Genomic DNA, 26355 nt, shown 5'->3' on the forward strand with positions numbered 1-26355 from the left:
TCTTCCCAATCCAGGGATTGAATCCACCTCTCTTATTGTCTACGGCATCAGCAGGCCATTTCTTTACCACTAGTGCCACCCAGGAAAAAGCTAAAAAGTATATGTGAGCAGCATTTAAAGCGTTCTCTTCATGTTACAAAATATATTCTATAATTACCCCCAAATTTAAAAATTATAATAACCTGTAAATTTGCTGTTATTTCTATTACAATAAGGAAATTGAATCTCACAGACTTTTAGTGAGTTGTTAAAAATTACACAGAAGTGAAAGGCAGAAACTGAAATTAAGGGCTCACATCTTGAGACTCTAAGAGCAAATTCGACTTTTGCTCTTCAAAGTTGTTGTAGATTTTTTCCACATTTGATTTTTGAATAATAAATATTAATAGTAAGTCCTTTCTTTGTATCCTAAAATTAGTTATTCCAACACTTCTGCTTTCAAAAATATTAGAAGTAGAATTTAGCAAGCTTTCTAAATATCCCAATTATGAAATGTGTTTGATGATATAGAATTTTATCCTATGAATATGTTTAACATGTAAGATGGGAAAATTTAAGTTTAGGCTATATGATCCAAAGTAACTTGTTATATTAGTTAAATCATGAAAATTTCCATCAAAGCATCTCTTGGTTTTAGGTAATCAAAATAGGTGTTCCATGCATTTCTTTTACACTTTTCTGTTGGTGGTTGTAAGCTTGGTCATAAGAACATGTGGAAATTGAATGAACTAGCAACTTGCTGAAACATGACCCCATTCCCTGATTCTTAGCAGTTGAAACCATGTCTTCATGAAGTGCTCCTCTTATTTCACTTATAAAGGTGCTGAACAGTGTGCCTTCAGGCTTTGCTAGAACTTGCCAGAAATGAGAAGCCATCACTATCAACATGGTCATTAGTTAACATTTGTTGACTGAGTGCCAACAACGTTTTTGGTGTTACAAATACACAGAGAAAGACACTGTTCTTTTCCAGAGGGATTGGTTTTCTGTTGGGGGGGCGGGAGAGAGCATTTGGTCTGAATGTTCTTTTCCTACTGGGAGCTAAGGGTGGGAATGGGATGACTGGCAGTTGTCTTGGGTCTCATTCTACACACGGGGATGTCACTCTTACTTGCTTATTAATTGATAATATATATAATGAAGTGTTAGTCACTCAGTCATGTCCGACTCTTTGTGACCCTGTGGACTGGAGACTGCCAGGCTCCAGTCCATGGGATTTGCCAGGCAAGAATACTGGAGTGGGTTGCCAGGGGAACTTCCTGACCCAGGGATTGAACCTGGGTTCCCCACATTACAGGCTGACTCTTTTACCAATTGAGCCATCAGGGAAGCCCAATATATATAATACAAAGAACAAAACTGACTTCCCTGGTGGCTCAGAAAGGAAAGCATCCACCTGCAATGCAGAAGCCCTGGGATCAATGCCTGGATTGGGAAGACAACCCTGGAGAAGGCAATGGCTACCCACTCCAGTGTTCTTGCTGGTGAATTCCATGGACAGGGGAGCCCGATGGACTACAGTGTATGGGGTTGCAAAGAGTCAGACATGACTGAGTGACTAACACTGGCACTTTCATGCATACATACATAAGCATAAACAAAAAATATGCATACATTTCATTTTATTGGAAAAATTTAAGAATATATTGCTTTTTTGGCTTTTGGTGAAAAAGTCATATCCCCCAGAATATCTTCTGCATTGTCTATTTACTAAGATACACTCATACCCGTACTACTAATATAGAGAATGTGCTTAAAAAATTATGCAGAGGTGAGAGTCCCTTGGACAGCAAGGAGATCAAACCAGTCAATCCTAAAGGAAATCAATCCTGTATATTCATTGGGTTTTCCTTGTAACTAAGCTGGTAAAGAATCCTCCTGCAATGGAGGAGACCCTGGTTTGATTCCTGGATCAGAAAGATCCCCTGGAGAAGGGATAGGCTTCCAGTATTCTTGGGCTTCCCTGGTGGTTCAGATGTTAAAGAATCCACCTGCAATGTGGGACACCTGCGTTCGATCCCTGAGTTGGGAAGATCCCCTGGAGAAGGAAATGGAAACCACTCCAGTATTCTTGCCTGGAGAGCAGAGGAGCCTGGTAGGCTACAGTCCATGGGATTGCAAAGAGTCAGACACAACTGAACGACTTTCACTTCACTTCACTTCACTTCATAGTCACTGGAAAGACTGATGCTAAGCTGAAGCACCAGTACTTTGGCCACCTGATGCGAAGAGCCAACTCATTAGAAAAGACCCTGATGAAGGAAAAGACTGAGGGCAGAAGAAGGGGCCAAGAGAAGATGAGATGGTTGGATGGCATCACCTACTCAATGGACATGAGTTTGAGCAAACTCTGGAATATGGTGAAGGACAGGGAAGCCTGGCATGCTGCAGTCCATGGGGTCACAAAGAGTCAGACATGACCTGGCGGCTGAACAACAAATTTGTATATGTAAATATTTTTATACAAAAGTTATCAAGCCTCTCAAAAGAACAGGACATTTCTCTACATTATCTGAACTGACAATTAGTATTCTTAAAAGATTAATTAAAGAGCACTTTTTAGACCCTTTTCTATATCTAAATCTAGAGGAGTTTTAACTTCATTTCACTCAAGTTATTTAAGAGGCAGTCACTGAGAGTAACTGTTGGCTATAGCAAAATGTGATGGTGATAGAAAGACATACCTTAACACTTGAAATTAAAATTTCATTCTGAAAGTGAAACTCAGGGAAAATCAATGAGTTAAGTCATATCAGATAAGTGACCAAAGAGTTTAGGAAATAATGTTTGGACTAAGGGTGTGTCTTTATTATGCTTTGTTTATATTAGCATAAAGATATAACTTAATCATATATTAAACTCATTGTGAAATTGAAAAGGTTTGAAGAGAATGGAGTCTTGAGCCTGGCAATACAAAGATAAGATTTTGTTTGAAAAGTGTTAATTTTGTGTTTCTACTGTTAATGTTTTCGAGAACATTTTTTAAAGAACTCCCCTATTCACACCATACCTAGAAATAAAACAGGTAAAAGCAAAGGAACTCTGGATGAAACAGTACAAGGTACCTGGCCTTCACTTTGCCCTGAGTTGGCTCGAGGCAACTGTGCGAAACCACAAGACTCTTAGGAATTTAGTTTGAAAACTATCATCCTTGGAAGCATAACCCCTAGTCATGGCAGAAAGAGGCTTTAATTATAGGAGAAGAGCACTGGGACACTAACTAGTTAATTCTTCTGATTCTGAGTACAGTAAACAATCTCATGAAAATGTTACAGTATTCTGATTTGCTCAGGGTTTGTAGTTTATACTTTATCAGTAAAATAGCATCCTTTTTAAAATGTTAAAAATCCTTTTTAAAATAGCTTTTGAATTTAATCTCCTGTGAGGATAGTTAATGTGAGTCCAGCCTTGAAAGACCAGATATTCTCGTGCTTGTCTTGGTATTAAATTTTTAAAAAGGAGACGATAACTAGCCTTTTGTCTTTAGGGCTGAGCCTACACCATGGCTATAGGAAGTTTGTGCCAATCTGTGTTACCTTGCTAATATTAATTTGAGCTCTTTTATTGATTAAAATGGTGGAGCTGGGATCCACTATAAAATAGTATTTTATGCGTACTCCTGTACCTCTTAGAAGTTGTATGAAAAGATGATTACCTTTTAGTAGAAAAAACAGATTTGTATTGCCCCTCTCCATCAACATTACTCATCTTTCAGAACTTTTATTTCAAATCACAAATCTATTAGTTCTGCCTAAATGTTATTTCACGAAGACTACACATTTGTGAAATATTAAATACATTTTGTGAAGTATCAGTTTGTAAAATAGTGATCAAACTCTGAAGACCCTGTTTGTAATATACATGGGATAAAAATGCTAGACATCAGCTATTTCTATTCTCTAAGCAAGTCTATTTTTAATATATGTTTGTTGCTTGGAGTTTTCAAAATACTCAGTTTAAGATTGTTTATTAATGGGTAGTCCTTGGTTCCCTGAGCTGATAAATCATATTTTTTCTTTCTTATCCCTCAAGCAGAAATTTGGCTTTTCTACTATTTGTCATAGCTTCTCACTTTTGTGTTCTTTCATTCTAATGTGTTACCTTATTCTAGACAGATGTGTCTTATAAAAATAGAAATAAAAAGCCAAGAAAAGTTTACCTAAAAATATTCAGTTGAAATCTCCCCTTGGTTTAAATATATTTTAAATTTACATTTCCTCTAGTAATCTGATGACTAAATTGCTTAGTTTTTTTTTTTTTTTAATTTTTAAAGTGATTTATTATTTGTCCACAAATGGAAACATAGCTAACAAGTACTGAATGTTAAACTGTGTGGTAATTGAGAGAGAGATATTTTGAGTGTTATTTCATCCATGGCTATCACTTTCACATACAAACAGAGTAGGGTAGAATGAACTTTGAAAAAAATGGAAATTTCAAATAAATGCCTATTACAAGGGAAAATAAATTTCTACATCATTTAAAAAGGTATTTATTTGCTACTTTCTATTGAGGCCTTTTTATATGTGTGAGGACTAAGTATTGGTTTTGTAGTAGGTTAATATCCATTATTCTATTATCACCATCCTCAAAGAACACTAACCTGTCAAATAATCATCAAATAATCTGAATTTTCTTCCAGATCTTCTACTAACATGATGTATGATGATGAACAAATGCTATCATTTTGGAGATTCAGCTCCAAAGCTGACATAATAAATGTCGTACTTTCCTCAGAATAATTCCATGAGGCTAAAATAGTACCTGTAAACATAAGTTTTTAGAAAACATTGCATTAATGCATGGTGGTATTCTTCTCTACAAAGGCACCAAGATACAGTGGTAATGAGTGCAGGCTTCGGAGGCAGACTTTTCTTGATTCAGATTGTAACTCTTACTTGGCCTTGAGCAAACTGCTTACTATTAAGAGTGCCACTATTTCTTCTTCTGTAGAACAGGGCTAGTAATAGTCCGTCCCTAATAGTGTTGTTGTGAGGATTAAATGAGATAATATTGTAAAGCACTTAGTACAGAGGCAGGGACATTGTAAGTGTTCCTTACTCTTAAAAAACAATATTTAAATATCTCATATAAATAACAAATTTTGAATTACTCAGCGATGCTTGGTTCAAACATTCAAAGCTTGTTAAAAACAATTCAGACTGAAATCTTCTGGTTCCCATCACAAATGGCATTGTGGAATTTATTCCCTTTAGAAAAAGGAGGTCATGAGGATACAGCCTAGGCTACAGGAAATCCCAAGAAATATTCTCAAGTTTCTTTTCAGCTGTGGTACCATCTTTCTGAACCTACAAGTTCAAACTGCTTTTAAATAAATCACTCAATTCTTCCTCCTCCCAGTAGTACTTTCATCAGAATCATCGTTTGATCAAGATGAAAACTCCCCAAATCATGGCAGTTTTCAAGACTAAATTTCTTTATACCTGGTTTTAAATTTGTGGGCAATGCCACTGCCCCCCCTCCCCCAAGTCTCTGTAATGTTTTTTGCTATGACAGGGCCTCACTGGGGAAATCCTAACTGAAGATAATAGCCTGATGTATTAAATGTTGCCAGTATTCCATTAATATTAAGTAATTGCATAACAGCCTTTTTAAATACTAAGTTAAAAGTGATACATTAATATTGAGTACACTGCTACTGTAAAGTCCATTCTCCTCCTGATTTCCGAGTAACACCATTTAAGTGCCAACCTACTATTACAAGAGTTTACTATTTTATTCTTGCTCCAAAATGGCATCAACAGCGATGGGGTGCTTTCAGGGGATTGTTGAACAGAATTTTTGCAACAAAGAGGGAAGCTTGAGGAAATGCAGAACAGCTCCAGTAGGCATGGCAAGGCTTTATCTCAGCACTTCTCAAATCCACACACCCCCTAATCAAGCAAGCAGCTTTATGGCATGCGCAATTGCAAGTCAAGTCTAACCGACTTCCGCAGGACTGGCTTCCACAGGATTTCCTGTCCAAAAAAGACCGGTGGTCCCCTGTCGCTAAATGGTTACAGAACCATCAAGTTAGCCAGGCGCCCCCTCCCCAGCGTGTGTGTGTATTAAAAACAAGAGAGTCGAAGTGACCAAACCCTGTCATTTGCACATTCTCTCTGTGGACTTCTTTATTCCCTTTCTCTTCATTGGGTACGAGAGGGGAAAAAAAAAAAAAACACACCACCCAGCTGACAAAAAGCCTCCCTCCTTAGTATCTATTTGTTCAAGGTGTCTTTTCCCTGGGAGGTTATTTACAGGTTTCTCGCTGCTTAGCTGGTCTCACCTGGTGATCACGTACTGAAAGGAGAAATCTGCCCTTTCGGGGTGAGCTGTGCCTTTAACCCTTTTGGCCGGCTCTTCCTGGGAGGTGAGCGCGGCGCGCTGCAGTGTCTGGGAGCCCACCTAGAGGGCCCCCTTGACGCCAGCACATCCCCGGCCGGGCGGCAGCCTCTGCAGCCGAGCGGGCTGCTGCAGAGTTAATGTACAGTACCACGGAGCCTGCAAGTGTCCTGAGCTGTTCAGAGCCGGCTGGCGGGCACAGCCCGGGGCAGACGAGGCGGCTGCGACGATTCCAAAGGTTCTGCTGGAAATTCGGCGCTGGGGGACCCCAGTGGGAGCCTGTTGCCATTGTGTTTTAAAAGCATGCAAGGTCTGTATAGCTCGGGCGTGAGAATCTTTCAGAAGCTGTCAGAGCATCCGAGTAAATGACACCTACTGGGAAATTGATTTGGGGGTAAAAAAGAGAGAGAAGAGAGGAGAAAGACAGCGGGGGGGTTAGAAATTCTTAGACAACGTCTGAGTTGCAGCTGTGAAAATTCATTTTCTTTCCAAGACAAAATATGAAAAGCCCGCACATGGGTTTGATAACAACAAATTAGAGGGGTTTCTGCAGGGAGAGGATCAATAGCTTAGTCATTTGACTGAAAGAGAGCAGGCAGCCTTATTATGGGGCTTGGCAGCAGAAATGAATGTTCTCCTAACAGCACCTTCTGAAGTCATGATGGGAGCTCCTGGTGATCCTTGCCTTCCTACTTTTGCAGTTGAAAACCAGCCATTCTGAGAGGGGGAGAGAAGTTGGCTTTTGGTTATACATGGTTGCTAGCCCCTCTGCCCAGGTCTTTGTCCGACACGTCTCAGAAGGCAGCACTGCGTTAAAGTGACCACACATGAATATGTGCCTCAGAAAGAAGAAAAAGCAATATTCATTTCTAAAGGACAGCATGGCCAAGCAACCTGAAGTTTTCCATTTCCCTTCTAACACTTCTTTAACAAGGATAACAAGAAACTGTCTTTTGACTCCTTTTTTCCCACATTCCAGAGTCCTTCCTGCAAAGATGCATTAATTCCACTCCAGGCACTTGGATTTTACTGGGACAATATTTGCCACCATTTAGGATTAGCGATTGAACTGGTTATTTTAGTAAGTTGACTAAACTACTGGAACCTAAATGGGTGGACCCATGCCTGCAGTGCTCTGTGATGTTTCTTTCTTCAAACCCTGGAAGGGCTTTTGTTGTTGCTCTTTGTTTTTTGGGGGGGATTTTTTTGGAATTCAGTACTTGTTGCAATAATTGCCCATGATAGCTGCTCAAACAGGAGAGTTGGAATTCATCTTTGAAAATCACTACATGTAACATACAAGACAAGGAAAATATTAATGACGGAAGATCTGCCAACATGATGCATGTGAACAATTTCCCCTTTAGAAGGCATTCCTGGATATGGTGAGTAATCAATATCCCCTTCAGTTGGTAATACTCAGAATTATAAAATTCCATGACAGGTACCAGAGGTGGATTTGTCTTGAACAAGAATATCAGTCTCACATGAGGATGAAAAGTAAAACATGTTTAAAAACAAATATTTCTGAGAAAGTATTGGTTATGCAATAACAAATTACTTGTTAATATAAAAGCATTCCAAATAAGTCAGGTATGAGGACATTGACAAGTGCTGAAATTTCATAGAGAGACCAAAAAAAAAAAAAAAAAAGCCACAACAACTTTGAGAATGGCAACTATTTAATTAATAAGTAAAAGGAAAAAGGAAGTTTAGGATTTGGTATTTACACTTTTGTCTTTTTTTTTAATTTGAAAATTCCCTGGGGAAGGACACACACACACAGGCATCTCATGTCAATTTGCTTGGTGTTAGGTCTTTGAAAATTTCCAAAAGAAGGTTTAAGGGAAAACTTAGAATGCTGACTCAATTTTAAAATGATGTTAAGATATGTTGGTGCCTGAGATTTAAGGAATATTTTAACTATTCAAGAAATATTTCTACCAGAATGAGCCAATTTCATAGAATTCTAACAGATGAATCATGAGATGCTCGGACTCTCATGGAACTTGCTTAGTGCAATGATATTTGGTCATGTATTCATGACCAATTCAACGTAATGAATTAAGGTCCATGGGCATGTGACATCATGTACCATTTCTTGTTAGAGTTTATGATTAAACGTTTCTAGGAACTAGTTGCTGAGGGTAGTATAAGGGCAAAGCTCACTATTTAAAAATTGCTTGTTTTCACCACACCTTTAGGGTTGACTGAATTCAATTTCTCATAGCAGAGACTTTGTGAATGTATGGTAAAGGTACATTTTCAGGTTTTGTGGCTTACTAATATAGTTTGGTTTGCATACTGCAATGTATCTCATTTTGAAAGTATATTTCTCGGGTATATTTTCTGGCTGGCCTTAGAATAAGTGATATTCATCAAAATACAGGTTTCTGAGGGTTTTCTAGTTACTTTTATGACAGTGTCTCAAATGAAAGCATCTTGATATTTTGAAACTCCACCAAAATCCCCTACTGGTTTATTACAGACGTTTCAGCTTGTTAGCTGAAAATCAGTTACAGAGAAGGGTGAGTGACATCCTCTGTCACTGGGCAGGACTCATTTTCTGTCAGTATCAGATGGATCCAGAATCGACACTGTGGCGTATCTTCCTTCTCTGCCATCCGGAGCCACTGTCCCAGGCCGTAATGTGCTGGGAAGGAGCCTGGGTGACATGCCTGCAAACCTCAGTGGCCCACTTCCAAGTGCATCATCAGAGTTCCCGACTCGGGAGCTTCGGTGCTTTCGCCTTGCTTGTCCTGATGGTGAGGGTCGGACACAGCAATGAGGTCTTTGTCATTCTTACCAGTACAGTCAGATAGGTAGTCTTAAACCCTAAGATTGAAAAGGTCCTGGAAACAATCCCTGGCACGTAGTAGGCATTTGTCAGATATTTTTTCAACAATTCCTTATGCCTTCCTTCCGGGTTAATTTTGTACCTATTAAGATTCGTTTAGGGGAAAATAAAATTAGCATTCTCATTTCTATAAAGTGTACTTTGCTGTAAAGCAAGTTTTTGTTCTGCCTAAGCTTTGCTGTTTGGGTCTGTTTGTTTATGTTGTAATAGGAAGGATGCAATTTACTCTTTGAATGCCTCACATTATAACCACCTTTTATTTTATTTTATTGTTGCTGCATTTACCTCACCTCTGCTTTTGACTGGAAAGAATCGAACTATTCAACCCTGTAGGTTTTGAAAGAATGCAAATGTGCTTATTCATGCTCCTATAAACCTGTAACATATATGTTTGAAAACTGAATGCAGAAGTTGAGAGCCTTGGTGGTTTTCTTTTGTGCCTGAAGCTAGGTAACCCTTCATACATTTCACTGCATGACGTGCCAATTTGTTAATGTCGTGGCCAAACAGAGCCACTGTGGAGTGTTAGTGTTCTGTGTACCTATTCTTGCTTGGGCCCTTTAGAAGGATTCATTAATAAGATATTGAACTCAAAGGAAGAAGGTGGTGACTTTTTCCAGGTGACCAAATTAATGGTGTGCTTGGTCTCAACTTCCCCAGTTGTTGTTTCTTTCTTATTTATAACCTCACCTCTTAATACCATGGTAAGAGATTTCTAGGTTTCTAGGATTCTAGGTTTCTTGACAGAAAACCTTCTTTCTCTTTGTCCTGCTGTAAGAGTCCTGTTGGATTGAATTCTATGCTCATGAATGGTCCTGCTAAGAAGAAAGGATTTGCCAAGTTGTTCTGCTTTGCATCTCCAAATCTTTTTCCTCATTCTCCTACGCAGGTCTTTTTTTTTTCCCCCCCACAAAGAGGGCAGATCAGAAGTTGGCAACAGCTCAATGCCTGGGAATAATAAACATTTTAAAGGAGATGTGTGCCTTGGGTTTCACAATCTAATCTCTATGAAGGCTCTAAACCCTTTGGATGGGCAGGGTATAGAGATGCACACTTATTTCTCTTCTACTTTTTGAAGGAGCAAGGAGGGAAATTTGAGATGAAAGAGGTCTAAGAGTCTTCAAAAGTTCATCAGAGGTAATGGTTCCAGTAGAAGCCTAGTGTAGAGTTCCTTCTCGGATTCTCATCCTCCTGCCCCGGGGCTGGTATGTTGATGGTTGAGCAACAGTATGACAAATTCTTAGTTTATTGGTGACAAGTTAAAGTTAATAAGTGGTCTTACTACTTGTCTTAATAGAACACTACCCTTTGAGAGCTAAGAGAGTGGTAAGAAGAATGTGCTTTCCCTGTTTAAATCTGCATTAGAAAAACTTGCTGGAGGATTTTATTGCTAAGGCTTCTTTCCATTACACTTTTCAACCTTTTTAGTGCCAAACCAAACAAAGATAAGGGTTCATCTCACTCTGTAAATACGTACTATATAGTTAGCCCTTATTTTTTTATTCTGGCTAGTTGTGAGAATATAGTGGTAGCCTAACAATTCAGAAATGGGCCTTCTTGCATAGCTGAAAGAAGAGAAATGTCAGTCAGCTTTCTAGGAATTTAAATTTCATCTTGTAGCAACAAAGAGGACTTTTGAGAAACACCAGGCACAGAACCATTATGCAGGGGTCCAGTAAGAGGGACGTAACATGGTGTGCCTAGCATGTGCTTGTAGCTTTTTGCTTTATTTAAAAATACATAACAAATTTGCATAATCTGATTTATAAATGCTCTGGAATTTCATGCCAGAAATGCCAGGCCCATCTTGCATGCAATTGAATTTTACATATATAACAATTAGGAGGGCATTTTATTGAAATACCTTGGCATCCTTCTTATGATGAACTCAGAAGACTCAGAAGACAGAGGGAGGTAGAAGCCAAGGGCCCCTGCCAGGGAAGGTGGTTCCGTACTGCTCTGTGGGCTCCTTTGAGGAAGCCTTGGGAAATTTGGGACCAGTGACTGTGGATGGTGGGTGACTAATTGAGGTTTAGAATTTTATTTTTTAAAGTCCACACATTTAAGTATTTTTACCAAACTCTTTTTATGATGTTGAGACCTCACTTTGATCAAGAGGCAACATGGGGTGATTATAGCACTTTGACTCAACCCTGAGGCTTATTTTTCCTTTTTTAGGCCCTCACATCCTTTCATTGGACTTGCCCTTTCTGGGTTCCTAGTAAGATTTAATCTAGTGGGTCACGATTTGGTTGTTCCTTAGTAAAGCAAGAGTTCACCTCACGTACTAACTCATTTTATTTTGTTTTCTTTGACTTAATTCATTTACTGAATGAAGCAAGATATAAATCAATATATCCATAATAGTGTGTGCATTTATGTATATATGCATATATATGTGTATATATAAAATTTCAACAGTAAATTCAATGTGTAAATAATCAGAGAAAGGCAAGATGGCCTGCTTCTTAATGAAAGTATGGTCCTTCTTATCTAGACTGTTAAAATCACATCTTTGAAGTTTTTCTTCTCTTCATATGTCAAAACTATAGAAACTCAACCCAGAATTGTGTTTCCTAGAGTTTAGGTTTTACTCACCACATGTAACAGTCTCACTTGTCTTATGAGAGTTTTAGTGGGTGGGAGAAACATTGTGTTTGATGACTGTATGCTTTGAAGGACAAAATGGATTAAGTCTGCAAGATAACAGAGCTCTGCTCATTTTAGTCAACGTAAAATTCTGCCAGTGTCTGCTTGTCTTCTAATGAGATTTCAGGTCATGGCTGACCTTGCTTTAGTAGCATCTCTTCCTCTGAGTGACAGAACTACCCAGAAATTCCAGAATCCACATACAATTTGTTTGTGAGCACTTGTGACCAGTAAAGTTTAGCTCTAGCTTGTAATTATACAAGCTCATCGTGTTCACAAATCCCTGGGGCTCAGTGGTAAAGTCAGCCATTGTTTAAAGCATAAGTTCGTGTTTAGATACAACATAGCAAAGATTTTCCTTTAGATGAAGTACTGATCCCATTAAACATCTAATTTTTTCTCTTGGCTTTCTGTTTTACTCTCTTTTAGTGCCTTTAGCTTATGGTCTTCTTAATTTCTGTTAGTAACACCTTCTAATTTAAACATGCAAATGAAAATTCATTCTTTAAAATTTTGTAAAAATTTGATTAAGCAATGGTGTGATAGAGGAGAAAAGTTGCCATTAGCAGTATCAGTGTGCCCACAACTTAGGACAATGAAACATAATTTTCAATTGCAACAGACTTTCCGCTGTGGAAAATCCCATGGACGGAGGAGCTTGGTGGGCTGCAGTCCATGGGGTCGCTAGGAGTCTGACACGACTGAGGGACTTCACTTTCACTTTTCCCTTTCCTGCATTGGAGAAGGAAATGGCAACCCACTCCAGTGTTCTTGCCTGGAGAATCCCAGGGACAGGGGAGCCTGGTGGGTTGCCGTCTGTGGGGACACGACTGAAGTGACTTAGCAGCAGCAGCAGCAGCAACATAATTTGTGTACTTTACACGCTGACAGGTTACCTCCTCACTGGGCTGAGTGGGTGGCCCAAGACAGGGAGCAGTCAGACAATGCCTACATAAGAAAAAAGGGAGAAAGTGTTCTCCATCACGTGAAAATGCTTAGCTATGGATTTGGGATGTTTTGTTTCTATTAAATTGTTCACTTTCCACCCCTTTGTTTCTGCACTCACTTTAGCTGACTGTTACTGAGTTACTCCCACTAATGCTACTGTATTCAGGTTCCAAGAAAAACAGCAAGGAAGGGAAAAAGGAAAACAGTTTAGAATTCCAAGAGGAAGATCCCAAGGAGGGAACTTAACAACCAGTTTCCCACTTGCCTCAGGCTAGCAGTTTCTTTCTTTCTTTCTTTTTTGAACAATAGTCACACTTCCTCTCTTCCTCTCCTCCTTCAATCACACTCCACAGATATTTGTGCTCATAGATACCCTAACTATAGAGTCATTCTGCCTTTTTTTTTTTTTCACAATAGCTCCAAAATATCACCAGGCCAAAGTTAATTTCTATAACTATTTACCACTCAGTGGACTGTTAGATGGGCTTCCCAGAAGGCACTAGTGGTAAAGAACCCACCTGCCACTTCAGGAGACTCAAGAGAAGCAGGTTAGATCCCTGGGTCAGAAAGATCCCCCGAAGGAGGGCACAGCAACACACTCCGGTATTCTTGCCTTGAGAATTCCATGGACAGAGGAGCCTGGAGGCATATAGTCCATAGGGTCACAAAGAGTTGGGCACAGCTGAAGCAACTGAGCGTGTACTCAGGCACGTGCGCTCAACTAGAATGGTGTTTCTAGTTGTTACAGAAGTACCAGCCTATAAACATTCCCAAGGATATATATTTCACCTGGAAACTATACTGTGTAAAATTTGAGGATAAATGTTTGGTTTCAAAGATGGATCATCCAGATTCTATATGGTAGATTATTGGCTGGGGAAAGATAGTAAAAAACCAAACCTTTCCAGGTTTCTAACGCTGGTGTTGCCGCTTTGTGTGACCTTGTGAAAGCTCTCAGAGCTCTTCACCACCTGTTGAAAACAATTCAGTGGCTATTTACCAGCTTCATTTTGAAGAGTAGGCCATTAAAGGAACTTTCATAGCACATTGGTAAAAATAATTTATTAGACTGTTAAACAATGACACGCTAAAGTCTCTTGGGTGAATTTGTTAGCTATACATAACAAATATAACCACTAAACATTTAATGGATGAGATCAGCACTGTTTGAACCCAGGCCACATGTTTTCACATAAATTACATCCGTTAATGGCAACGGTAACTTTCAGAGGTGGGTCTTATTTGAACCCCTGTTGGCAGATGAGGAAAGTAAGGCCCGCAGAGGGGAAAGAACTTGCTCCAAGTCACATGTCTATTGCTTAGGGAAGCTGACCCACTGAAAAACAGTTCCGGCCTCATTTGAAAACCCAGTGTCTTTTGATTGACCATATTGTTCTGTGGCAGACGCCTGTCTGTGGACCTTTTGGAAAATAGCTTAGCGATATCACCAGAGAAAATAAGCAGATTCCCTGTTAGTTAGCAAGCTGGGGAAGTACACTGAGTGCCCAGTGAATATCAAAGACCTTTCTCTGAGAAACCCTTCCTATTCATGTTCAGACTATGACCTGTACTTCAGCCATGTCAGCAGATCTTTTTGTGTTTTCTCAAAATTTTACAAGGAATTTGAAGTGACCCTTGTTCCCAGGGCCACTCTTGTCCTATGGGATTTTTTTTCTGTGAGTTAGGGAAAGGTGCTTCTCTGGGCAGGTGTATTAGGAGAGGTGCCCCACATATCACATATTAGGCAGGTGAATTAGAACTGCAGACTGTGGAACTTGGTGAATGGATAGAGCTTCTGTGCAAAGCCACAGGCAGCCCTTCCTTTGCCCATGGCACAGCTCTGGCCCTCCTTTGACCTGAGTTACACCACTACCTCAAAAGCAGATGTGCCAATCAGATGAGAGTACTTTGCTGCCAATAAAAATCATACAAGCTTTGGGTTTTGCTTCCATCATTATTACTTTCTTTGACATATTCTAATTACAGGTCTTTAGGAAAAAAATTTTTTTGCACAGGTAAAAAATATTAACATTTTCTACAATCAGAGCTAGTGCAAAACAGCCAAAGAAACATTTTAATCACAATATAGCTGTTGAAATGCCATTCTTAGTGAATTGGATTAGAACACGTGGATTAGAACATGCTGATCTATTTGCACACAGGGGATGCCCAGATAAATATGGTAACAGTTCTGCCCTGAAGATACTCACAGACGAGTGAGGAGAACATCCGCAGAAACAAATGACTGCAGAATGGTGGGGAGCACGTTAATACAGGAATGTACAGAATATTATGGGAGTTTAAAGGAAGAAACACCTTAACTGGCTGGTCTAAATACTTTTGAAAAGTCTAGAAATGAGGGACTCAAAGTATGTCTGATGGCTTCAAGAGTTAGTAGTTATTGGCAACACCTTGGAGAGTAGTTTAAGTTGGGGAGTGTTCTAGTTCAGGGGGTTATAAAAGCGCAGAAAACTAGTGCAGACTACTTTCAAAATTTTGGACAAGAAAGACACAAAAATGGGGAGAGAGAAGGGAAGGGAGGAAACCCAGCAGTTAGTGAAGAACACCAAATAATTTTAAGCATCAGGGAGTGTACCCCAAAGGAAGTAGCTAGAGATAGGATTTGAAGACTGCATGAAGGACATTGCTTCCCCCAAGTAAGGAGGGGGGTGAAGGAGGATGGAGCCAATCTTGTAGAGATTAGGAAGTTAGAAGGGGAACACAAGGCGGTTTGGTCTCATGCCTTCTGTTTTCTTTGGGAGGCAGAGTTCAAGATCAGAATAAGATCTCAGAGGAAGGCCGTGAAAAGGGAGGTGAAGGAGCTGAGTCAAGTTACTGGACAGTTTCTGTGGGAATTGGAAAGGCTTCTGAAGGAGGAAGAATCAGAGTGTCCAGTGAATTGGAAAGAGTTGATGATGCTAAATGAATATGTGGAGTCGATGAAGGATGTTTTACTCTGCTTTGAAAATTACTCACATAAAGTATTATGTTAAGAAAAGGGACAGCTGTGTGACAGAAATGAAGCAATCCTTAATTACTAAATTAGAAACTGTTTTGTAATTAGCATTTCTCCTGTTGACTGTGTTTTGGGAATTCCAAAGACTGCGGAACTGACTTTATCATTGTTGTCTTTGCCTTGGTAGTGGTGGAAGCTGTATTATGAACATGTTAACTAGACTGTAGTTCCAGTTTCATGACCTGATTTAGGACTGTGAGATTTTCTGAGCTACCTGGAAATAACTGTGGGGTGACAAACAGAAGTTCTAAGATTTGCACCTTGAATTTTATCTTCAAATGAATAAGAATCACAGTGGGAAGAAAAGGCAAAATGATTCAACTTTGCTCACTTTTTACTAGGAGCCTACCTGTCTGTGGTTTATGTTGTAATGTCACACATCCATACAGATGCAGCCTGCTTTTACAAAGATTTCTTCAAAATCCTTCTGAAGTTGACTTGAAAGTGTCACCAGTCTCTGAGAAGCTTACTGAAAGCAACAAAACATCATATGACTTTAGCCAGAACCAGTATAGCCTACTTTAAATATTTATAAGTTTAAATTCTCTTTTATGTTTCCATGAGGTATGGGGAGGGGGGGAATGACAAATATAAGATGTAAATTGAGGGAACATTTTAAGTAATCTTATAATATATTTAGATCATAATTATAAACCCTATCATGTACGATGCGTTTGGGAGATATTATGAATTCCTTTTATCTCTTCTCATTACTAGAACTTTCTCCCAGCTTAGCAGAATTTCTTCTTTAATATCCTTGGTTTCCAGTGCTCACAAATATTTTGTATAGGGCTTTTTTGTGGGTATTTTGCTTCAGCTCCAAAGCTCTAAATAAGGTCCTGAGCAGTCCTAGTCACTTATAAGGAAACTTCATTATGCCCTCCCTTTTAGTTCATGTTTTTCTTAAATCTGAAGATGAGGGCATTGAACTGAATACACATAAAAAATACCTACTGTTCTAAAAATTGCCTGATCAGTTTACTCATTTCTGGCTTGTATAACTGTCCTTCAGTTAAATGGAATACTGTGAAATATGCATTGATCCATAATCTACTCTAGGGCTGAAGTCTGATGTTTTTCTCAAAAAAAAAAAAAAAAAGCCCCTCCTGCGGAAAATCCTTAGTCTCTCAGCCTTAGGTATTTGGCTTAATTCCTTCTACATGAAACTTTTAAATAGCAGCCTTCTTCACGGGTAAGATGGCAACTTTATGTTTATTAGTGCTGATATCACCAGTAATTAGCCACTCTGTGCAACATGAGGAACTTGCTCACCCAGGGATGGAACCCATGGCCTCTGTAGTGAAAGCACAGGCTCTTATACTGGGCAACGGGGGAAGTCCAGATCACCAGTAATTGAGAAAATATGTCTTATGTACCATTTTTGTGTCCATTATATTTCCAACTCTTCTCTTGGTCGATGTTCTCAAGCTTATCCTTGTTCATCCAGCGTCCGTCTAGTCTAAGAAATAACATGGAGTGAAGTTCTCAGTATCAGATACGTAGTTTTGAGTTTCTTTGTGTATGAGTGCTTACTTAGTGCATTTAAAACAGATTGGCAATGTGATGGAGCAGCTGTTGATGCTTTAGAGAAGAAACTTTGGCAAGTTGATAGCGGGCAAACTGGCAAGACCCCAGGGTCACCAAGAGTAGTAGAAGAGACCTCTTATACATCATGAAGTATGGCATCGGAGTCTTGGGAATTGAGTTATAAAAGAAAAAAAAAAAAAAAAAAAAAACAATTGGAAAAAAATCACATTTTCTAGAAAGTAATCCAGGCAAGTTTAGTTTTGAGAAAGTAAAATGTTCTGGTGGATCAGGATGTCACCATTTTAAAGACGGATAACATTTGGCCAGGCCTTCCTGCAAATCTTGCTTCCAGGACCTTTCTGTGACCAAGCTAACCTGTGAGACTTCATGGTAACAGATCACGTCCCCTTCTCTTCATGATAGTAGCCATCTGTTCTTTCTATCCTGAGCTCTGGCACAGTACTACCACCCAGTACTACCACCCACAGGTGAAAGTGAAAGTTGCTCAGTCGTGTCTGACTCTTTGCGACCCCATGAACTATATAGTCCATGGAATTCTCCAGGACAGGATACTGGAGTGGGTAGCCTTTCACTTCTCCAGGGGATCTTCCCAACCCAGGGATCAAACCCAGGTCTCCCATGTTGCAGGCGGATTCTTTACTAGCTGAGCCGCAAGGGAAGCCCAAGAATACTGGAGCGGGTAACCTATCCTTTCTCCAGCAGATCTTCCTGACCCAGGAACCAAACTGGGGTCTCCTGCGTTGCAGGCAGATGGTACTCTATAAAGTTTTCCTCAACTAATGAATGTATGCAAAGAAAAGGATGAACAAAAAATTATATAGTTGGGAGTTATTTGATTAAGTAACCTGCTTTGTTTAAATGATGTTACTGTGCCATGTGTTGAGATGAAGCAAGGGAACTTATGCTATTAAAATAATAAATATAATACATAATAAATATTTGAGATGTTAATGCCAGGTATAGATTAAACTTTTTATATACAGTGTCTCATTTAATCCTCCCCCAAATCCATGACAAGGGTATGTTACCTACTTCCCAAGGTGTGTAACCTTGGGTAAATTATCTAACCTCTTTTTGTGTTTCAGTTTTCCTCCTTGTGAAGTGGGTTTAATAAATGGTGCTCACTTCTTTGGGTGACCTGAAGATTAAATGAGAGCACTTGCCACCCAATAAGGAACCAGTGAATTCTGGCTTTACTGTGCAGATCAGGAGAGTAGGCTGTGAAAGGCTAACCAGGTTGCCTAAGGAAACCTGCTTGTTTCGAGGCAGGCCTCTTTTAACCTAGGTCTTCTCTGTTCTCGGTTGTTTGGAGGACTGGCTGCCTGCTTCCTGTGTATCATATATTTGAAACCCTTCAGCTTGTGCTAGAAAAACATCTTGGGCTGAGTTTGAATTATGGGGAATAATGCATTTCTCCTCGTCTCTCTAACCTCAATAAAAATCACCTACCCTTAGAAAACTTCTAGAAATTTCCATAAAAATTGTCATCTTGAACATAAATACTTCCCACGCACCTTGGTTTCTGATACTCAAGAGAGTTTAACCACGTCTACAGAGGCAGCCATCCTGCTGAACCGTGTTTATCTACACAATCCAAATGCCGTTCTTCCAAATCAACTCCTTATCTAAGGTACTCATTATTTCTTTAAAACCAGTAACCAGTTTATTCAATTTATGGACAGGAATCTTTCTTTCCTTGAAGATGTCTATGTTTTCTCTTTCTGGGAAGACAATACTGTGTAAATTAATCTGTAGCTGGTCCATATCTTTATTTATATGTCCATTTCTTCACTAATAATATTTATATTACATTTTAATTATTTTTTTGCAGTACATGACACAGTTCTCAGACATAACCAAGCCTCCATGTATGGGTCTTCTCTCCTCTTTTCATACATTTTACACTTTCAAGCTAGGCTCCAAAATAGTCCTCTCCTCCATGCCTCTTCTTTTGCCTGGAAAATGTATTGACTCTGTATTGTATACCATAAAGGCTTGCCAGGTGACACAGTGGTAAAGAATCTGCCTGCAATGCAGGAGGCGCAAGAAATGCAGGTTTGATTCCTGGGTCTGAAAGATCCCCTGGAGTAGGAAATGGCAACCCACTCCAGTATTCTTGCTTGGAAAATTCTATGGACAGAGGAGCACAGGATCACAAAGAGTTGGACACAGTTGAGCAATTGAGCACATACATTGTACACCATACTGAGAAGGCCCTGCTCAACTGGGTTCTGCCTTTCTAGTCTAAAGCATGCAGATCAGCTTGTGTTAGTATTAATGTTACCTTCCTTCCTATTCTGGCCTACATATCCTTATGTATATCCTTGCTTGTGCTTAGTTGCTCAGTTGTGTCCAACTCTTGGTGACCCCGTGGACTGTAGCCCGCCAGGCTCTTCTGTCCATGGGGATTCTCCAGGCAAGAATACTGGAGTGGGTTGCCATGCATTCTTCCAGGGGATCCACTCAACCTGGGGGTCAAATCCAGGTCTCCTGCAAGCAGATTCTTGACTGTCTGAGCCACCAAGGCTCAGAAATACAGCCATCTTTAAGGGCATGTTGGAGAAGGAAACAGCAACCCACTCCAGTATTCTTGCCTGGAGAATCCCATGGACGGAGGAACCTCGTAGTCTACAGTCCATGGGGTCACAAAGAGCTGGACACAACTGAGCGACTTCTCTTTCACTTTTAAGGGTATGTATACCCTTAAATACATCCATCTTTAAAATTTTTCTTCTCAAATTATTAGGCATTTATTAAGTATACTCTGGTGGCTCAGATGGTAAAGAATCAGCCTGCAATGCAGCAGACCCAGGTTTGATCCCTGGGTTGGGAAGATCCACTAGAGATTGGAATGGCTACCCACTCCAGTCGGAGAAGGCAATGGCACCCCACTCCAGTACTCTTGCTCTTGTCTAGGAAATCCCATGGACTGAGGAGCCTTGTGGGCTACGGTCCATGGGGTCACAGAGTCGGACATAAGTGAGCAACTGAGCCTGAGCGTGAGTGCTGGGCACACAAAATTTAGGAAGTAATTGCCATCTTTGAATATCTTACTTGAATATGTACTTAACTCTCCATGTGCAATTGTTTAGTTTTTTTTTTTTTTTTTTTCAATCAGGAAATATATTTTATCAGACCTATTTCCTATGGATTACTTTTAGATTCATGAGTTGCCTCTGCTTTTGGCAAATATATAAAGTCATGAACCCAAACTTTCTAGCTGTGTGACCCTGACAAGTTGTTTAACCTCCATGTGCCTCGGTTTCCTCATCTGTAAAGTGGAGTTTATAATAGTTTTTACTTGATAGGCTGTTGTGAGAATGGAATGTTGTAACATATGTAAAGGGCATTTAACAGGCCTGGTGCGTGAATGCTCTACCTGGTTTAGTTGTTACTGGAGCTGTTGTGCATCCTGTCGAGTTGAGCTCCCTCAGAAACAGACCCCAAGAGAAGGACTTGAGTAATAGTAGTTTACTCCAGGAAACACTGGGGAGAGGGGCGTATGGAGGTGGTGGAAAAGTAAGACAGGAAAGGGGAGAAAGGGCACACAGGGTCCACTAATGATCAGGTAACTGAAATAGGCGCCTGTGCCCAAGTCCTGCTGGGGACCTCTAGGAGATGATATAGAACTTGCTTCAGAGGTATCCTGTTCAAGAGATGAGGACACTGCAGGATTTATCCTCTGACTCCCATCTTCATTGGCTGATGGCTGCTCCTAGGAATAAATTCCTGGTATTCCACTCTGACCTACATGCAGGCAAAGCCTTAGGTAGAGCATTTACACATTACACATGCTTATACTAGGGTTCCATCAGCATGTTACTGCTGAGGGGATGTGGACATAGCTCTGACAGCAATTGCTACAGAACTATGAACAGAATTCTCTAGGGCTTTCTTAGGATTCTGTTTTATTTTGCCTGGCCAAGTACTAGGCATCCATAAATCTTTGTAGAATGAGGGAGTGATTGAGTACATGGATTTCTTCTACTTGACCTTCAAAGCTGTTTGTAATTATGTCTCACTCTGTCTTTAATTCTCATGATTTCAATTTCATAATTCCCTCTTCTTTAATTGTATCTGTCTTCTCACTGTACCCAGACACATCCATTTGATTTCCTTACATGGGATGCTCTGCCCTCTACTCTAACTCAGCCCTACTCATTCTTCAAGTTCCCCCCAGCCTCCAACATTTCCTTTCTTCCTTGAAACCTTTAAACTCAGCTCACTTCTCTGAAGTCCCATTAACACAAAAAGACTACACATTCTGGTGTTTGTTCTATAATCAATGCAGGTTTCAAGGCTAAGCAAAACATCCAGGTCTTAAGTACCTCTTGCCTATTGCACAAACTTGAGCACATCATATGTAACAAGTACTATCAAATACCGAGAAGCAGTAGTGCCTGGAATTCGGAGTTACGACAACCATGATTACATCCTTGTGGTTTTAGTCATGAGCTGTATATGACCTTGGTTGTTGTTGTTTAGTTGCTAAGGTGTGTCTGACTCCCTTGTGACGTTATGGACTGTAGCCCACCACGTTCCTCTGTCCATGCAATTCCCAGGCAAGAATACTGGAGTGGTTGCCATTTCCTCCTCCAAGGAATTTCCTGACCTAGGGATCGAATCTGCATCTCCTGCATTGGCAGGAGGGTTCTGTACCACTGAGCTTCCAGGGAAGCCCATGTGATCATGGGAAACTGTTTAATTTACTTACATCTCTTTTTCCTATCATCTGGAAAATGTAGCTAATGACCTTATATCATATTGGTTAAAGATTAAGTGAGATATTTTATGTAAAATGCTTATCACAGTGATTCTCAAGAAGTTGGTCTTCAATCTGTAGAATCTGACAGATTCTTTTGATTCTGCAGTAATAAATATCTTAGACTTTTCTCATTATGCTTCTTTAGTTTTCATTTTGCAATCACTTTGATTTTTAGTTTTAAAAAAAAGTTTAGTGACATCTTGAGACAAAGATTGATATTTGAAATGTTGAAAATTTTAGAATTTTATATGAAAAACAATTTCTCAGTTGAATCTTTGCAATAAATATGCTGTTTTTTCATATTTTATTTAAAGTATCAATCATATTTATTAGTTAAGGTGTATTGAAAACTTGAAAGTCCTTTGCATAGTAGAATGAAGTTCTGCTTTATCATGAAAGAACATCAAGGACTATTTTATATATTTATGATTTTTTGATCAGTGCATAGACTGAAAAATTAACTTCAACTTTAGCTTTTTAAGTTTTAGTGCTGTAGTTCTCTGGTGGAGATGATGAGGGTTAGAAAAGGTGTCTTTGGGGAAAATAATTGTAACATATATTAGAAATTCCTGCAAGAATTTGTGCAAAAGCCATTCAGCCCTCATCTTATCATCCCAGTAACACGGACCATCAGAATTGGATAGTGAGGAAGGGATGGATGGGAAGAGGAGATGGCATGTGCATTTTAACTTAAGTATTTGAAGGATATGGTACGTGATCTCTTAAAAGGGACCTATTCTTTAAAGCCATATTAAACTGAGTTCAGATTCAACTCTGTTAATGACTGGCTGATTCTGAGCAAATGATCTGACTTTTCTGAGTATCATTTTTCTCATTCAAAAAGGGAAAATGCAGTAGTACCAATATCTTATTTATTTGTTGGTTTAAACTTTGCCGTATTCTAGGAAGCATTTAACGTGGCAGCAACGCAGCAAAGGTGTATAACATACAGGGGAGAATGGCGAGGGCAGGCCAAAGGGAAATGAAGTATGTATTGATACTCACATGTTCGTGTAATGAGGTGAGGGAAATTATCTTACCTTCACAAATGGCACCGAAATCTTCTTGGGAAAGAGAAATGCCTTTTCTGGGAGAAATACTTTAAAGATGACCTTAGAGTAAAGAAAAGAGTCACTGAAGATTTGACTGTCCATGGGTGCTCAGGTGCTCCAAGGGGAAATTAACTAGGATGGGGGAGAAGAGGAAGAGAGATTAGACGAGGAGAGGAAGAGAATCCTGGCAAAGGCTGCAAACTGTGTGGACTCAGTCTGTACACAGACCCCTCCCCACTGACAGAAAGGGAAAAAAAAAAAAAGACCACCAATGTCTGTATGTCTGATTTCAAACCTCAGGAGGGCTTGAAGTTAGTAATTCTGGTAGTGTTGATGGTATGCAAATCAAAAGGAGTAAGGAGTTGTATATTCACAAGAGAGGTCAATAAGCCCCACCCCAAGAAATGATCACATATCAAAGGGTTGGTTTGGGAACAGCTCACTTTTGTCAGATCTCCAGGGAGAAAGAGAGCCTTCCAGCTTCTAGGAGTTTAACGGACCATGATGTCCAAAGAGATATATTCAGAGAGAATATAAAATTTTTAACAAAGCTTCCTAGGAGCTGGTGTAAATCAGGAAACTTATGTACAAATCCCAGTGTCCATTAGATATAAACTCAGTGGTTCCGAGGAAGCACATCTATTTCTGATGCTAAGATCCAAAGGAAATTTGTCCTAAGTGTCTGGATACAGAGGAATGAGATATATAAAAATCAGAGCACCCTGATATACTTAGGATGTCCAGTGTATCTTAGGTCCCTCTTGTCCCTTTCTTTTCCCCACAAGTTTCTGTGAGGATTGAAGTATATTTGGAAGCTCTTTGGCAATCATAAATACTATTATTACTTTGACTTCCCCTGTGGGTCAGATGGTAAAGAATCTGCCTACAATGCAGGAGACCTGAGTTCATATCCCTGTTACTTAATAATCCAAAGAGAGTTGTATACCAGATTTTATTAAAAGTTCATTATATACTATTGAAAATATTGAAGTGTTCATAAAAGGATAATCTGAAAAAAATATGTTCTTTATGAAAAAATCTATGTCTTTCCAAATTACTGTCTTGGAATACGGTATTTTCCCACACTTGGAGGCCTCTCATAGGCCATCAGAGCACCAGGTTTAGAATCCTAGTCCTGCTCCATTTGTAATGGCAGCAGTAGTGTAGGGTGATGTAGGGTTGTGTGATTCTTAAGGAGATCTGCATCTCAGAAGCACATGTTCTTGAGTGTGTACATGACTATTGTGTAAGAGCAGATGTTTAAGTCAAACTTCTAAGTGAGGTTGCTCCCAATTGGATCTGTCAATTCATGTCGATTCACAAGATTGCCTTCCTGTGCTTGAAATGTTTCAAGTGCAAATCCATATGATTAGGAAAATGAGAACCTTGAAAATGCTTATGAAATAACAAGCATCTTGGAAAGAAGATGCAGACAAAAGCCAAGGCTTCTGGAAATTATGAAATGTTTTACATTTATGAGATCATGTCCAAAAAGTTGTTTTTCAAGAACATGTGATATGACTGCCCATTTATTTCCCCCCAATACAGGTTTCTTTAGTGGTTAGATTACTACATAAACCCAAAAAGAACAGAATTCTAGAATATAAGATATAAAAGCTCCATAGATTTTTCCACTTTTTATCATTTCTTCATTTTTTCCCACCTAGGTGAATTGGCTATTAAATATTGAAACTAAGATTTTGATTCTAACACTAGAATAGTGTCTGAATTAGCCATGAGTAAAAGATCTTTGATTGACAGGTGAGTCCATTTGTATCAAGCATCTTTACCTTAAGAAAAATCTACTCCTTTGAAAGCAATAACACATCAAAAGCATTTTGAAGATTATGGTCATTTCCCCCCTTCCTCTGCTCAGAATCTATTTTTATTCAGCCTCATCACAGGCATCTCCTTTGGGTAATCTGAGTTGCATGATTTCCTCACTCCTTCTGTATCCTTAGTGTCTTCAGAGCTTCAATCAAGACAGGCGAAAGATAAAAGAAAATAAAAAGGTTTTATTTCCAGGGAAATGGCTTTTCAGGACCTGATTCTTCACGCCTATTCATCACTGCTAAGTGCTCCGAAACTGCTGAGTACAGTGTTCAGGAAGCAGCTAGTACATCAGTCTTATGTCTATTGTTCTTAAACTGAGGTCCCTGGTGCCTTTCACACTGTATTTTGTGCATTAACAAAATGATGTATATAGGAGCCTTTATGTCTAGCGCGGGAAAAAAAATCCCCTTCATTCCTATGTTACCTTAAAAAGAAAATCTCAAAATACTTCAGGGAGAAGCAAATTGTTGTTTCATATATGCTTTAGTGCATAAGAAGAGTGCACATGTGTACCTGTTTCTTGGACATTTGGGTAAATTAGTTTGTTAAAAAAAAAAACAAACAGCATCATTTGTCTTGTAAGGAACTAAAAATTAGGTATTTTTACAGCTTTTTCCTTTGCTAATTTATTCAAATGTAGTCTTGACTAATCTATTATTTTGTTAACATGTCTACTTGATTAATATGTTTTTCTTCTCCTCTGATTCTGATCTACAAATCCTACAGCCATTAATTGTATTATTTAATCTAAGTCCACTATAAATAAGTTCCTTAAGACTAATGTTATTCATCTTGCTTGATTAAAGATACCAATAATATCACTAAGTAGCTTCTTTCAGATAGGAATTTGGCTGGCATTAGTTACTTTTCTTTTTGTTTCCTTTTGGAGATTTGTCATTTTTTGGCATGTTTATCAGTGTTGTGTATTCCTGAAAGCATTGATGTTTAAAATATCTGTATCTTGGTCACTAGAATTGATAGAGCTGAATCAGATCGATCAATGACAGGAGTTTTAAGTGCATTTCAAGGAAATCTATCACCTTTATTGTCCTTTTAATCCAACACAGTTTTCACAATTTAAAAATGAAATTTTATATATAATTTTATATATTTTCTATGAAATGAGAAAAATATATCCTTTGGCACCTGAATTTTAAAGTGCTCTTGAAGTATTCATTGATTAATTCTGTATGACATCAGTATTTATTAGCCAGGCAGTGATATTTCTCATGGAGATACATTTACTTTAAGATACCAGAAAAAAAAAAATAAGATACCAGAAAATACCAAGATATTAAATATGGAGATTAAAGAGGACTCTTTTATGTTCAGTCTTGGCTTTATG

The 26355-nt window shown here is 39.1% G+C and overlaps 1 protein-coding gene across 4 annotated transcripts in view; it reads left to right on the plus strand.

Annotated features, from left to right (window-relative positions):
• Positions 1-26355, plus strand: part of PDE4D (phosphodiesterase 4D) — a 1572172-nt gene that overhangs the window by 945929 nt on the left and 599888 nt on the right. Inside the window, exons 1-2 of one of the 4 annotated variants that reach the window (XM_027520405.1) lie at positions 6465-6652; positions 7044-7727. The exons of the other annotated variants lie outside the window; for them this stretch is intronic. Coding sequence (XP_027376206.1) covers positions 7681-7727 — 47 coding nt within the window. The 5' untranslated portion in view covers positions 6465-6652; positions 7044-7680. Of the gene's footprint in view, positions 1-6464; positions 6653-7043; positions 7728-26355 lie in introns of those variants that run through there. 4 annotated transcript variants of the gene reach the window in all.

The sequence above is a fragment of the Bos indicus x Bos taurus genome, chromosome 20, assembly GCF_003369695.1.
Source record: "Bos indicus x Bos taurus breed Angus x Brahman F1 hybrid chromosome 20, Bos_hybrid_MaternalHap_v2.0, whole genome shotgun sequence".
NCBI lineage: Eukaryota > Metazoa > Chordata > Mammalia > Artiodactyla > Bovidae > Bos > Bos indicus x Bos taurus.